Genomic DNA, 16358 nt, shown 5'->3' with positions numbered 1-16358 from the left:
ACACACACACACACACACACACACACACACACACACACACACACACACACACACACACACACACACACACACACGATGTGTTCATGTTGATGTTCTGTGAATTTGATCTCTGTTTTGATTTTTCTGTCTATTTTTTAACAATAATTCCTATTGTAACTCCTATTCACTGCAGTTTTTTATGTAAACCAGTAGTCTGGAAACATTGTTTACAGGTTAAAAGGGAGTTCAATACAATTTGGTAATGATCATTGGTTTTTTTGTTATTGGAAGGACAGTTAAAACAGGTCGGTCAAATTTGACCGGGAGCACCAAAGTACGGAGAGAAACGAACACGACACAAAGGTTAAACTGCAGTGTTGTATGGCTAAATGCTGTGTATACCAACAACAAAAAAGAGAATTTGACCATATCAGTTTTCCATAACTGGGGGAAAACGGTTTATTTATTAATCATCTCCCCAAAAGAAACATTCAAACATCAAGAGTGATCTGTCATCTTGCCATATACACACTGGTTCTTGCCTTGATGCAAAGATGAGAACATTTCTTGTGAACTATGGTCTTTAAATGACATGAAATGCTGTGTCAAGCAGCCTTGTAGACAGGAACAACGGAGGTGTGCTTGCTTTAAAACTAAAAGTGCACAGAAGACATACTCTTATAAATAATGGCACAATCGCTACATTAAAGACATTTTAGTGTACAAATCCAGCATTGAAAAGATCTCATACATGATCCACAGGTTATTTTATACTGCACACATTTCTATTAACATCTTATGCTGATCTGAATTCAATAAGTTACCTATTTATATTACTATTATGGGCTAGTACCGCATTCTACACTTGTGTTGGTTTAGTGCAACATGTAAAATCACTGAAACATTACATTTACTTTTTACTTTCATATAGTAGTCAAGGTTCCCTTCAGTAAAACTATTTGTGGGCATAAAGAACATCTCACAGACACCGTTAAGGGTGAATAAGACCTCACGAGTGGACCTGCTGTACAGGAGCAGGTAACAAACGTCCCTTAGAATTATTGGTTGGTAGTGAAGAATACATTTAAAGAATGTGACGTTAGGTTATAAACAGGTTATCACACCAGTTCACACATTGTCCAGGCCTGAACATGACAAGTCAACCAACGGCCTTTTTGTAGCCTTTGTTTGTTTGTCTGACAATATGGACCAACGCTTTCAGTGGGTTGAATTAAATCACAACAGACAGGTTTCCTTAGAATTATTGGTTGGTAGTGAAGAATACATTTAAAGAATGTGACGTTAGATTATAAACAGGCTATCACACCAGTTTACACACTGTTCAGGCCTGAACATGACCAGTCAACCAACGGCCTTTTTGTAGCCTTTGTTTGTTTGTCTGACAATATGGACCAACACTTTCAGTGGGTTGAATTAAATCACAACACAGGTTTCGGACATCCATCACTAGTACAGCTTTCAAGAGATAAAATTAGTTCTGATTAAATTGTGGCTTGGCATAAAAAAAAGACAAGAAACAAACACCAAAGTAAGAGAAACTTATTGCTATTGTTAAGTTCCCCCGTACACTCTACCCCTTCATGCTCCTTCATGCTCCTCCCCTTCTCTTCAACATTTCTAAGACGTGTGTGAAAACAGTAATTACTTGGCATGTCAATACATGAAGTGCTCTCGAGGGGAATTTAAAGCATACCAAGGCACGGAGATTAATAAAACGCTTTAAATAGATGGAGAAAGCATGTGGCTCTATGTGGTCCATGGTCCATATAAAATGTACCCTTGATGATTACCCCTTGTTTAATAATCCCTTCCAAACCATTCCAACTTGCCGTTCTATCAACGACTCACCAGTCCAGTCTTCAGCCACGGCCCCTTGCGTTCTCCTTCTTGGACTTCCCTGTCGTCCGCTGTGAGGTCTTCTCTGAAGACCGCTCCACTGCAAACTTTTTCATCACTTCTTTCCCAAACATCTCCATCTCATCCTCCAGGTCGCTGTCGTCCTCTTCCTGGTCCTCCTCGCTATCGTCTCCGTCCACCATATCTTCCAGAATATCAGCCAGGTCCTCCAGGTAATCTCTGAAGCTCATCTGGTCGTGCACAAACACCCCGTCCTTGAAGAACTCTGCGGCCAGAGTGCGGATCTCCTCTCCGGCTGAGGTGTCCACTCCAGCCCCCTGCTCTGCCTTGGCGAGGTACCCCTCCAGGAGGGCCTCAAACTCAGTCAGCTGGACCGGGAGGGTGCCCTCGAACCGGGCACAGTCCTCCACGCTGGCACAGTGGCGCAATGGGAGCCTGTTCCGCCGGAGCCGTTGCCTCTGGTGCACCCAGTAGTCCGGCTGGCCGAAGGAGGGCCGGCGGCGGGTGTGGGTGGGCCTGCCGTCCCCAGGGGCTTGCCAGAGGGACTCCTCATGGTGCTGGTTGTGGCGATGCTGTTCTTGTTTCTTATGATCGACGTCTTCCTCCCGGCCAGAATTTATTTTCCTGTCCTGTTTTCCATCGACATCCTTCCTCTCCTCCTTCCATGCCTCTCTCTTGGTCTTGCCCTCATCATGCCGCTCCCTTTTCTCCCCATGCCTCCTCTCCTCTTTCCCCTCCCAAGGCCTCCTCGCCTCCTTCCCCTCCCCACGCCTCCTCTCCTCCTTCCCCTCCCAAGGTTTCCTCTCCTCCCCCCCCTCCCCACTCCTCCTCTCCTCCCTCCCCTGCTTCTCCCTGCGCTGGTCTTTGTCATCTTTACTCCTACGGTTGGTGTCTTTCTTCCAGTCCTTCTGCTCTCCCTTCTCCCTCCCTTCTTTCTTCTCCTTCCATTCTTTGCTGCTCTCTTTGTACGCATCCTTCCCCTTCTTCCACTCCTTCTCGCCCTTCCAGTCCTCCTTCTCCTGCGTCCTCTTCCCATGCTCCTTGCTTCCCGTCCCATACTTCTTCTCCTCCCGACCTCTTGACTCCTTCTCACGATCATTATCTAACTTCTCAGACTTTCCCTTCCTCCACTCTCTCTCCTCCTTGCGGTCCTTTCTCTCATCCTTTCCTTTTTTCCCCTCTTTCTCCTCCTTTCCTCTCTTCCACTGATTCTCCTCTTTCCGGTTGTTTCTCTCCTCCTCCCTTCCTACCCACTCCTTCCTATCCCCTCTCTCCTTTTCTTTCTTCTTCTCCTTGTCATGACCTTTTCGTTCTTCGACTCGGTCACTATCGGACTTCTCATGCTTTCCATTCTTCCACTTTTTCTCCTCCTTCTGGGCGTTCCTCTCCGCCTTTTCTCTCGACTCCTTCCCATCTCCTCGCTCCCTCCAGGGCTCCCGTATGTCCCCTCTGTGGCCTTGCTCCTTTCCCTCTCTCCCCTCTTCCTTCTTCTTCCTTCCCTTCACCTCCTTGCTTCTCTCCTGCTGGTCATGGTTGGGCTTCTTCCACTCCTCGTCTTTCCTTTCGGTTTTACCTCTCTCCCTGGAGTCTGTTTTCTCTCCCTCCCTCCCGACAGGCGAGGGTTTCTTTGTTTGTCCCTCTGTGCTGCTTGTAGCAGGACTGCTCTCCCCTTCCTGGCCACTAAGGGGCGCTGTTGTGGCTTTCACAGGATGCAGCAACGCAGCTTCATGGACTGAGAAAATAAGGAAAGGGGGAAAATAGACAAAACATTATATATGGTTCAAATATTTAGAAGAAAATATATTTAAACAAACTCAAACCTTCTCTTCCTCTACCCCAGCGTCTCCACCTCAACAGTGCAGACCTTAAACTCTCTCCCTCTCCTCACCTCCTCATCTCCCATTTAGTGTTCCTATTTCTTTCTGTAGTGCTGGGACTGGAGAGTGCTGTAGAGCTCTCCATCCTCTCTGAAGCAAAGGGAGAATGACAAGCTCTTTCTTAAGCGTACCATTTTCCTCCTCCACCACCTCCTCCTCCTCCTCCTCCTCCTTCTGGCTCCCCCTCAACTGCTCCTGGGCTCCCTCGGCTGCCCGTCCTCTGGCTGCATTTAGCTCCTCTTCCTGTGCTTGGTTTAAACAAAGAGGATTTTTTAGAGAATAGTACAAACTGGTTGACACACACACACAAAAACACTGGATGACACACACACACACACACACACACACACACACACACACACACACACACACACACACACACACACACACACACACACACACACACACACACACACACACACAGGGTGACCCTAACAGACTGCCACAACACACTGACACTCGGTAACTCTCACACATTGCCACAAACAAACGGCAAACACACACAGTCATCGTGTGCCAGTGTGAGATTGGTGCAGTGAGGAGGATCTTGTACCTGAGTCTTGGCTTGCAGTGCAGCGATCTGCTGGGTTTCTTTGACCAGCTTATTCAGGATATCCATCCCCTCGTCCACAGCTGCTTGTGGGACCTCTGGTTTCGGCCATTCCTGTATACAAACACACACATGACATATTGTCATTACAATCTCAACTATCCTTCAAATTAAACTAATATGCTTTTTTGGTCCAACACAACAAACTCTACTATCTCCAGCTCTCTCATGTTTTCACCATTTCCAACTCCACTCTCTCTGGAGACTTCTCCATGAGCTAGACTTGGTTGGACACAATAACAGACCGTGATCAAAGGTAAAGTGTTACTTCATTCTAGAGCCCGACCGATATATCGGCAGGCCGATATTATCGGCCGATATTAGGCATTTTTCAAACTAGTCGGTATCGGCATTTATAATGGCCGATAAATAAATATTGAAAAAAAAATAACGCCCAAACCCGCTGAATCAGCCAGAGTTAGGCAGAGTGAATTACGGAGATCGACAGAGATCATCGGTGTTGTTCATGTGTGCAAGTGTGTTCATGGTAAGTTGGCAACTGTCACGAGACATACATTGCTTGAATAACAATTAAAAGAACATCCCATCAATTCTCTAAAGTCGATAAGCATGACTTAATTCATGACTACCATGTCCAGTTTTGCTGTTGTTACGTGTCAGCTGAGGGTGAAAAGGAATTAAAGGATAACTACAAATAACGCATGTTAGGGAAATGTGTTTGTTTTGTTGCGCGTTTCTGGATTTTTTTTTAATATATATTAGAGCTGTCAGTTAAACGCGTTATTAACGGTGTTAACGCAAACCAATTTTAACGGCATTAAAAAAATTATCGCGCGATTAACGCAATTATTTTATTTAAAAAATAAAATAAAATAAAAATTTCTTTGGTTCAAAACAAAGAAGCAGTAGCCTGACTGCTATGTCAAATGACATTTGTTCAAAGCAGTTGTTTAATTGCACTATAGGCTCTTTTTTTGTATCGTCCTGTTTTGATCAGTATATGCCAATGTTGTTATCAATAAAAAATCATTTGCACAAGGCAAGCCGATGCACTTCACCATGTTGATAAGAGAATTAAAATGAGAAGAATTATGGGACAAAAAAATCAAGGGATATTTAGCATAGAAAAAGAATTTGCGATTAATCGTGAGTTAACTATGACATTAATGCGATTAATCACGATTAAATATTTTAATCGCTTGACAGCTCTATATATCGGCCGATATATTGGCATATCGGATATTTAAATCACAAAATATTCGTATCAGTATCGGCCTTAAAAATTCTATATCGGTCGGGCTCTACTTCATTCTACAGATGTCGGAGCCTATCAATGCCAAAAACAAGCATCTTTAAAGGAGGGACATTGACAGGCGCTATCGCCCCACAGGATTAAATTGCAGCCTGTTTCTGCCGCATTCACTCAATACTGGAACAACTAAATAAATGGTTCTCCACATAAGTCCCTTTAAGGTGTTCCTTTAAAGGGGACCTATTATGCTTTTTCGACTTTTATGACCTATAAACGTTGTTATAATGATTGATAGTCATGTTTAACCATACTAAAGTGTCAAATAATGACGTACATGCATTTCAACGTATTCCCTGCTGACAGTCTGGGGTGGCTGTGCAGAGCGCTAAACACTCGGGACAACGTTTGCGATTCACTTGTTCACATTTCCGGGAAATCATCTACATAGAGGCAGTTCTGCCGCGCCCCCATATGCCTGGTCAAATCTGCCCGCGCGCACGCTTCAAGGAAGGTAACCAATCACAACGGAGTTGGGTTGGCAGGAGGAGGGCGAGGGGGCGGAGAAGGACGAAACCGAGCGTTGACAGAGAATGCTGAAAGCGCCCAGATGAGAGGAAGAGTTTCCCGAAAATCAACATCGTTTTTTGTGTATGGTTAAACATCAATCATTATAACAACGTTTATAGGTCATAAAAGTCGAAAAAGCATAATAGGTCCCCTTTAAGGTTCCCTGTCTGGGACCTTGATGGAACGTGATGATTGCCTTCACAAATAAACTTTAAAGTACTTCAACAACTAAAATCGTGTGATCCATTTGTGTATTTGCATCATGGACATGAATGAGAAGAGGAGTATAGCCTATGGACATTGATTACGCAAAGATGCATTCGCTAAAGCGACGGCTTCAGACTAGAAATAAATGAAAGACGGTGGACAAACCTGTTTGACCGGCTTCTCGGCTTCTCTGAGGTCCCTTGGAGCATAGTTACTGTCTGCAGATCATACAAAGGAAACATCTTTAATATGCATTGCAAGTGAAAACTTTAATTAATAAAGAAATTATACATGCAGTGTTCGAAAAGGAAGGATTGGGTCATCCAGATTCTGGAAATATTCCATAATGGATCCTCCCGATGATGCTCTACTATGAGCCATTCAAATGGGGGAAAGGCAAGAATGCTTTGTGATCATTATATATTCTATGTGATTATATCCTGTGTGTGATTTACACATGATCAGACGGAGGCCAGAGGGAGACCTATCCTTTACCAGGGATGTTTGGATCAATGTTAAACCCTGTTTCTGACCCAACCCTAACCCCCAGCTCAGTCGCTTCAGATGACACGATGCACATGAGAAGGAAACATTCAAACGGAGAACAAAATACTTTATGAATTGATATAAATCATAGGCTAGGCAAGCATGCATACTCTGCAAAGTAGAAGCAGGTGGAAGACGCACAAATGTCTACATAAACATTGTGAAGATCATGCTACTACTCATTTGCTCACACGAATGCAGCGCTTGCATACATGGCTCCACACACTAGCGCACACACACACACACACACACACACACACACACACACACACACACACACACACACACACACACACACACACACACACACACACACACACACACACACACACACACACACAACCTACCCTCATCAAGGTCCATGAAGACACCTGTAGGCATAAATTCCTACTCAGTCTCAGAGCTAGATTCCACATTACTGGCAAACTAAAGTCACTCTTACCCAGGGAACAGTGGGCCAAAACGTCACTGTGCAATTTTTCTATTAGCCAGGCAAAGCAAAGCCTACCTGATAAGAAGATAGTACCAAGACCCAGCAGAATAACAGCTCCCAGGATGCACTTGTTCACAGAGAAGCCGCTGTCGTCGTTTCTCCGGGGCAACTGAAACTCCTCTTCGGATTCCTCCTCCTCCCTCCTCCCGATCTGCTCCAGAGAGGCCAGGAGGGTCCCCATCCTCCCCTCAGCGTCTCCCTTCACCCCCCTGTCCTCTGGTCCTCTCTCCTCCCCCACCTCGGGATCTACAGAGGAACCTGAGGCCGGAGGTTATGGGAGAAGTTACGCTTTGCGTAAGTGTGCTGGAACAACATTTGTGTTTGTGCATATGTAATGTTGATTGATTTAATTAAACAGCACACATGTGAGTAATGCTTCTTTGTCACAGATACAGTATATGTTTGCTATGGCCCTGCTACAGCCTCACCTGGCTGAGAAGGCCCTGCTACAGACTCACCTGGCTGAGAGGGCCCCTGCTCAGAGCCCTCCCCTTCGGACCCGGGCCGGTCTGCGTCCTCATCCTCCTCCGTAAGCTCCAGACCTCCCAGAAGCTCTGGGATGGGGGGCTCGTGGGAGGAGGAGGAGCTGATGTGGGTGTAGGAGTCGGAGAACGAATCGGGGTCGGGGCTGGATTCCACGGGGCCCTCCGGAAGCCCCTCTGATTGGCTGTGTGTGTCACTTCCGTGGAGAGAATGGGCAGGAATAACTAATGAGGGAGGAGGGGGCGGAATCTCAATGGTAGGGATAAGGGTGGAGCTGGGGTCGCTGGTAGGGGTCGTGGTTGGGGTGGTGGTGGGGCTTGGGCTTTGGGCGATGCTAGGGCTTGCCCCTCCTTCAAACTGCCCAGACATGTTTTCCTCCGAAGCCTGAGAATAGGAATAAGTTCATATTAAAATCCTGCAGTTTATAATAATGGCGTTAGGATGAGAAAAGTAGAACAGGATGCATTGTTAGCTGACCTGCTGATTCCCCGAAGGATGCTCCGTCTTGGCAGTTATAGCGACCTCTGTTGGCTGGCTCTCTGTATCGCAACAGTGCAGACACACATAACCCACAAGCAAGAGTAAGCCTGTGTATGTCTACATTGATGCATATTCATCTTTACCAAGGAGCAGACTCGTCCGTTGGGCAGAACTGGAGGCTGTACTTTTTTTTGGGAGTAGAGCCAGCAGCTCTATGAACATCTGCGTTGTATATCTGTGGCTCAACATGAATCTTCACCTAAAACGCTGTATGTAGAAGCTTAACTCTTAAGACAAATGTAGGCCCTTCTCGATACTGCGGCATGGCAGTGTACGTGTATAGGTGTGTGTGTATATGTGTGTGTGTGTGTGTGTGTGTGTGTGTGTGTGTGTGTGTGTGTGTGTGTGTGTGTGTGTGTGTGTGTGTGTGTGTGTGTGTGTGTGTGTGTGTGTGTGTGTGTGTGGTGAAGCCATAGACGTACTTCCGTCTCCATGGAGCTCGGTTCCTTCTGCCAGAGGCCTCAGGGTTGCAACGTTCTCCTAAAGCACACACACACACACACACACACACACACACACACACACACACACACACACACACACACACACACACACACACACACACACACACACACACACACCACACACACACACACACAGTAACACAGAGCAATATGACTATGAGGAATATTATACAAAGATAATATGCCATTTTCTTAACATGCCTTGTCAAATAAGGGTGGAGCTAGAAAATATCTAGTACAACAAAATGATAAAGTTGTACATCACCTATTTTTCACGGAAACCCATTTCTATTCAGAGTGACCTTAAAAAATTAATTAGCAAGAAAAAAGCCTTGCTTCTAAGCCTTCTTATATCAACGAAACTTCATTAGGGTCACCAACAGACACCAACGTTATTGAACACACACACACACACACACACACACACACACACACACACACACACACACACACACACACACACACACACACACACACACACACACACACCACACACACACACACACACACACACACACACACACACACACACACACACACACACACACACACACACACACACACACCTCTTGAGAGAGGAGGGTCCAGCTGTTGCCGGAGCCACTGTCAGACATTGCCCTCTAGTGGCGTTTTCCTGCAATGAGGAGGAGTAAAGCATTAGAGGCATGTTGCATATAATATATGATAGTGTATAGCATACTCTTTGTTAATAACCCCTTGTAAAATGAATATGTTAAAGAGTCTTTAATATTACATCCTCATGAGATAAATATATTGAGCTATCCCCTTCTGCATTTACGCGAATGGGAGAGCAGTATTGTTAGATGTCGATAAAACCTTTGACCGCCAAGTAATTCACATGTAATCTATAAAAAGCAAGTTTTACATGTGTATAACATTTTGTATAGCTCTTTCAAAGGTTATGCATAGAGGAGAGCACAATCCTTCACATCAGAATTCTGCTGCCTAGATAGATTTCCATACTGGTCTTACAGTATTTGAATAGATTTTACTTCCCTTACACTAAATATGAGACTGAGGGTCAGGGTGCGCTAACACACAGCTCTGGTGGTGTCCTCTGTGTTTTATGCGCACAGGAACACAGGCTTTTCAGTGGCTCATTAGTAGTTTGCCTAAGTTGTTGGTCCCCTGTGTTCTGATGAGTTGGTGAATGCTTGTGCAGAAACAAGTGTAACTAAGGCAGGGGCTCCTATACAACCAGCAGATTCAAACTCCCTTTTCAAAGTCACCGAGCTGCAAGTGGCTTTATATATCAGTCTTTCTGATGTGTGAATATAAGCATACCGACGTGCTGTAGCTTAATTTAGGCTCCAATAAGTACAAACATTGATTAGGCTACATGTCGTTTGCCATCTCATAACATCATACCATGATCTACTTTCATGATCCTTAGCATCTGTAGCCTTCTTTCACTTGCTTAACAGCACTTCTCATGAAACGACAGTGGAAACGGGATGTCTGTAATAAATAAGTAATTTGTGGCAAAAAAAAACATTTTTTTGTGCATGCAACACTAGTTAGTTGTGTTAGTTTTACACCAGATTATTTTTTTATTGTGAAATTAAACACTCAATTCTCTCACAGAGACGAAATTTAGGTCCTCCAATCAGGTGCCTCCCTTGAGAACGTCTTGAGAATGGAGCCCTGGGCCAACAGAGCATTGTGCAGCATAAAGTGGAATGGGCTTAAATAGATATCCGCTAAATATAGCCAGGGGAAGATTGACTGGAATGAAGACACACGCAGATCCTATCTTGTTCAAGGGAAGACAAAGCAGCAGCATGTTTTTGAAGGATGTTTAAGGTCAGATTATAAAAAACAATCAATCATTTTTAAGAGGAAAATATAATTTGCAATAGCTGGTCCGCCACAGGTTTTGATAGTCAAGAGTGTTTCCCATTCCATGAGCTCTCTCGAATTCCTACCTCCATCGAGGCCATCTTGCCCTCTTTCAGTTTCCAGACAATTTCTGTACACTGGACATTGGTATTGTAATAAATTATGATAACAATTTTGAATCGTCCAACTTTATTGTAATAACTAATAATGAATTAATAATAATGCTCACAATGCATAATTTGTTCCATTTTCATTGGAAATAACTTATGTCCACATAGGCCAACAGTTGTCCTACCCACTTCCCGTTGTGGGTGCTTATCAGTTATATTAATAAGACAACCGAGTAATTACCAAAAATGGTAATGTTATGTACGTTTTGAACTCAGTGATGGCCTCTCCGAGAGTCAACAAATAACTTTCCATCCTTCGTATCATGAATATTTGCTGCGCAACCTAGGCAATGTTGTTTCTTGCAGCGTCCTGCAGGATGTTACATTATATAGTCTATACATCATCCAAAGCGAGAAGTGAAGCATCATTTTAAACTGTATCCACAGAAACATCTCGATAGTTTCTTTATCTAGCACTATCGGTCTAGCTAAAGAAATATCGGTCCATTGACTGTTAAAGCCTATAGGCCAAGGTTCAATCAATGTACACATCTATACTCCTATATAGCCTACCTGTGGATATAGTAGTCTCATGAAAACACATGAGCAACCAGGAAAAGTCTGTCAGGCTGTCAAACAGCGCGATTAAAATATTTGCTCAAATTCTGTCAATCTGTCTTGAATTGAATCAAAAGGTAAACCAACTTTAAATGCATGCCGTTCTTACCTTCTTCCAGTAGACCAGCTCTAAACCTACACTATTAATATTGGTCCTTTCCACTATTTACTGAACTTATAACATGTCTTCTATGTTCTCCTACTGGCCTGTTGTTCGACTGTTCACATTGAGCCCGCCCACCATTGAGCAGCTCAGCCAATCACAACATGGGGCTAAATCGAACAAATGGAAGGGATCCAAAGATTGACGCTAGCAGATGAAAGTGACAAATGCTAATTCAATAATTGACTTTACGCTATGAAAAACTTTATACCAGAATAGGCATGCAGGTTCGAGTAGAACTATGACTATTCATATTTTGGATTTGGTTGTATGTATCAGTTAGTGATACGAGTAACGTATGCTACAAATACTTGTCCTTATTATACAGAAATGTCTAAAATTAATAAATATAACAATTCTGTAAATACAAAATAAAATTGCAATCGGAAGTAGAATTTAAACACTGTCTTAAGGTAAGACGGTTAGAATAGAACATACATAATTATAAGTAACACAATAATTGTATCAAGGAAAACATTATTTAATCACAGTTCTTCAAATTTGTTCATATTGGTTCAGCCTTTAGTGTATTTATGTCTTCATCATTGTGGTTTTAGAGCCAGCTTCACAATGAAGTGACATATCTCCGCTGGCCTCATGAGTTACGTTGGGTTATGAACACGCAACCAGTTGTCCCGAATCCCGCGGAGCATCTAAAAAATACAAGATCAGCAATATATCAGAGCCATAACCTTAGAACAATGTGATAATGTTGAACAACTGTATTGAGTTTGGTATTAAATCAGGATGTCATACACTCACCATTACATTCAGTTTTGCTTACTCTATCCTTCCTGTCCGATAAAAAGTAAAATAAACAATCCAGAGTAGAGAAGGGTATGCTCAGGGAGGCTACAGAGTAACAAAATCAAAAAGTTTGAGAATAAATTGTTGAACAATATAATCTCCTATCTTCTGTGGTCACTCAGTCCAGGATCTCTTTGATGCACCAGCAGCAGAGAAGGAAGTACAGGCACTCCTTCATGGACCGGATGAACCCATAGGCGATGTTCCCACCCAGGAGGTTCTTGCCTCGGCCCAGGCCCATGGCCATGTCACGAAGGTTCTGCCCCAGGGAGGAGGGCATGGCCTGGGGGAGAGGACGCTCGGGATGCATGCTTCAGGCGGAGACCGATCAGGATGAGGATAAACAGCAGCACTGGCAGAGCAGAAGGAGAGCGGGGAAGACAGGGTGACCGGACCAGTGGAACTGCTGACTTGCTCTGTTGACACACAGCTTTCTATCACATCCAATACACAGAGAGCAAGAGGGGGAGCGAGAGATTTCTCCACTCTTCTTCAGAAACACCACAAACAGACTAATAAGGGCCTTGTTTACCTCCGCTCAACGTATCTCCTGTGTTCTGTGGCTAGGTTCAGCTATAATCCTCCATGAATCAGTCCCCAGTACACAAGCTCCACTGCTACACAAAGGGAGGGTTCCAGCAGAGCTGAAGCAAGTCCACAACCTGCCCACGCTTCATATTCTAGAAGCAAGGTTTGTTCTGTTTTAATTATAGAGTTGTTTGTATGTTATTAGCCAATTAGTCAGGTATCAATACGTATATATCAGCAGAAAACATGATTAAAGTGATACCACTACAATTAAAATGAAACCACCAAGGCAGATTAATCATATATGTATTTATATATGCAAGGTTTTTTTTTCTTTACAGATACAGGTGTAAACAGACATGTTTAAAAAAAAAGCAAGAAAGTAAAAATCAACGTTTGTGCAGGCTATAATTAAAAGTAACCTTTGGCTTCCATAAACAAATTAATACAATAAGGTACATCAACATCATACACAGTAACACCACCAACGACAACTAGAAATGTAAAAAGTATGATCATGCAACAAAAGGCAACTGTGATGAGTAATGAGAACACGAGATTGATTCACTGATTACAGACAAGGGTCCGTCCACAAACGCCAACATTAACACACAAACCCTTTTTTTGTGACCTACATGACCCCCTGAACTAGATGGAGTCGTGACAGACCTGGCTGTCCCTTTGGTAAAACACAAAAGAGTCACCTCTAACGGTCAACAGTCACGGTGGAGGACTACAAATCCTAACAATAGTTTGCCATTAATCTGGTATATTTAAACTGAGTTTACTGGACTAATAAGAGCGATACCTGGAAGCTCTCGATGTCTGGCTTCAGAAGTGTATACAAAACACACGTGTCTTTAATAACCACCCATCCCAGAGGGAGATTGTCAATATTAAGATATGGCCAGGGAAGAACCCCCCCCAAACAAAGTGACATCAGGTTACCATGACAACAAGCTATTAACCTTAGCAGGTGCATAAGGAGGAGAGAGAGATTGCCATCACAGACTCTGGCGATGTGTGTTTGATCTGGGAGTGTCCTTTTTTTTCTTGAGGTGTGTGTTAAAGTTCTCCTGTAGACGACTACTGTTGAACTAAGCACATCAGGTGACTGCATTGAAGCAACATGACCACATTAAACAAACAAGGCACAGAGTAATAGATAGAAAACACTCGGACAGACAGAGACAGAGAGACAGAGACAGAGACAGAGACAGAGACAGAGACAGAGACAGAGACAGAGACAGAGACAGATACAGAGACAGAGACAGAGAGAGACTAAGAACAGTACTCTGACTTCTCCAAGCAAAAGTAAGGCTTAAACATTTGATTAATAACAGCAATGCAGCAAAAATGTTTTCTTTAAAAAAACAAGACTCGATAAACCCTCCTCCCTGTATGAAAAGGTCAAAAAACAGCTAAATACAAACATACAACCAAACAGAAGCGTCACATTTGCAGAGGAAAATTCATTGCTCAGACTGCTCAAGGGACCTCGCGCATTGGGAGAGCCAACCATTAAATTGTTCTTCCAAAGCACAAAGAGACAGTGTCACAGATTGTCTATGCAAACTTTAAAAAAAAACGATGAAAACATTGACAAGCCAAATGTCAGCATGAACTTGCTCACAATCTCTTACAATGAATAAATTACGTCTTTAGATGACATCATAAGTAATTTGCGATGGGCTCTCCTTTCGATGGCACTGAACTCAGACAGTGTCCGAGTGCGTTCCCTGTGCAACAGAGTGGATTTGTTTGCTGAGAACTGCTCTTACGTACGCACAGCAAACAGATAAACATGCGGTTGGCTTTAGCGGTTAATGAAAAGCCATGGATTTTCTCAACCTTGGGCAACCAAACTCAACCCATTCTTTGGTGTTGGTTAGAACGTTGGAGCGCAGAGAAGGTGAACACATGTGTGTGCATCAGGGGCTGGGAGGAGGGCAGACAGCAGTATGGACGGTGCTTAACATGAGATCTGTGATATCAAAAGCAAGTCTGGGGCTGACAAATTGATATTGGCATAGGAATAGCAAAATACAACTTGTGTGTAGAACACGATGGTTACTGAGAAAGGGTGCATTGGCATATCAATCTCCCCTTTTTGCATACAGGCTGCCCTTCTTGACAGCGCCAAACATCATTCGGAGGGGATTGGGGGTTCAACAGTTCAAAAGTCATTAAAAGGGTTGTGACAGTGTAGGAGACTGCATAGTAGTCCTGATTTGAGCGGAAACAAACCTTGCAATACATCCTCACTGAGCAGGGTTCATCTTGTTAGCCCCATTGCGTTCTAGAAGACGAGGTACAACTGATCCAATGGACCCAACCTAAGCATCTAGGGCAGCTTAGCCCCCCAAACGACACCCCTCTCCTCGCCCCTTATAGGACTCTTCTGTATTTCAACAATTAAGTTATCTTTTTTATCATTTTGAGTATTCACAAATGAGTGGCTGCCATTTTGAATAGTGACCAATACTTAGATACCAAGATGGATTTAGCAGGTGGGGGGGGTTGGTACCAGGTTCCCAGTAGGCTGTAAGACATTGCAGCAGCACTTTGACTTGCTAGATGAGGAATTTCAGAGAGGGGGTAGGAGGGAGAGACATGGCAGAGTTCACAGTCTTGCTGTCCAAAGACAGCAGCATGTTGCCTGCGACAGCAGTAAGCAACGGAATTTGGCAGAGGTCATTTTTTCTTGGTTTTTCTTTTGCGATTGCTTTGCCTATTGTAAGTTCAAAAGTCTGCACGTGTGGTTGTGTAGTGTTGCTTTTGTATATGGACCGACCACACTTTTGTTATACGTTTGCCTAGGGAGTTTCCTCAGGAGTGTATCATTTTGGGAGTGTTTATGTGCGGTAGGGTTCGGTTTGTAAATGCAGGGTTGTACATATCTCCACATCCAGGTGTGTGTATGGTTCTGTGTGTATGTATATATGAGTGCGTGTGTGTGTGTGTGTGCAATCAGGTCCTGCGCTCCACCGGCTGCTGCAGACACACCTCGCTGCCCGCGACCACGATGGCAGCCTGTTGTCGTTGTAGCTGATATGGAACTCACACACTCTCAAAGCGATGGTCCTTTGTACGCACTCTGAGAAGGACACAACACATTGGGCGGTGCTCCTCTGATTACAAAGAATGAAACACCTTATGTGTGTGCTCTGACAGGCACGATAAAAACACAGGGCAGGGACGCTTCAACAAGAGGAGGAAAAAGGTGGAGGGAGAGCAGCCATCAATGAATACAGAAAACATACGATGCAACACAAATTAAATATGAGAGCAAATATCACAGAAGAATTCTTACAAAATAAACTACAAACTCACAAATAAACACACTCAAATGACTAGAAATTATTAAAAGTAGACTTTCCGCCCGCGCGCTGCCTGCGCTCAACCTTTAGTTCTA

At 43.8% G+C, this 16358-nt stretch overlaps 2 protein-coding genes across 2 annotated transcripts; both read right to left on the bottom strand.

Moving 5' to 3' along the window:
* Positions 1-263: 263 nt before the first annotated feature.
* pbxip1b (pre-B-cell leukemia homeobox interacting protein 1b) lies at positions 264-8222 on the bottom strand. Its single transcript, XM_056601867.1, has 6 exons — positions 7829-8222; positions 7386-7628; positions 6497-6549; positions 4288-4398; positions 3866-3977; positions 264-3625 (listed from the first exon to the last, which is right to left on the bottom strand). The coding sequence occupies exons 1-6, from the start codon at positions 8220-8222 to the stop codon at positions 1860-1862; spliced, it is 2679 nt and encodes an 892-aa protein (XP_056457842.1). The 3' UTR covers positions 264-1859.
* Positions 8223-10342: 2120 nt separating this feature from the next.
* lenep (lens epithelial protein) lies at positions 10343-15966 on the bottom strand. Its single transcript, XM_056601470.1, has 2 exons — positions 12371-15966; positions 10343-12261 (listed from the first exon to the last, which is right to left on the bottom strand). Exon 1 carries the CDS (start codon positions 12723-12725, stop codon positions 12534-12536), a length of 192 nt encoding a protein of 63 aa, XP_056457445.1. The 5' UTR covers positions 12726-15966; the 3' UTR covers positions 10343-12261; positions 12371-12533.
* Positions 15967-16358: the final 392 nt, after the last annotated feature.

This window comes from Gadus chalcogrammus, chromosome 11 (genome assembly GCF_026213295.1).
Source record: "Gadus chalcogrammus isolate NIFS_2021 chromosome 11, NIFS_Gcha_1.0, whole genome shotgun sequence".
Classification (NCBI taxonomy): domain Eukaryota; kingdom Metazoa; phylum Chordata; class Actinopteri; order Gadiformes; family Gadidae; genus Gadus; species Gadus chalcogrammus.
The sequence above is the reverse complement of the archived record's forward strand: the minus strand, read 5'-3'. Positions and strand labels throughout refer to the sequence as shown.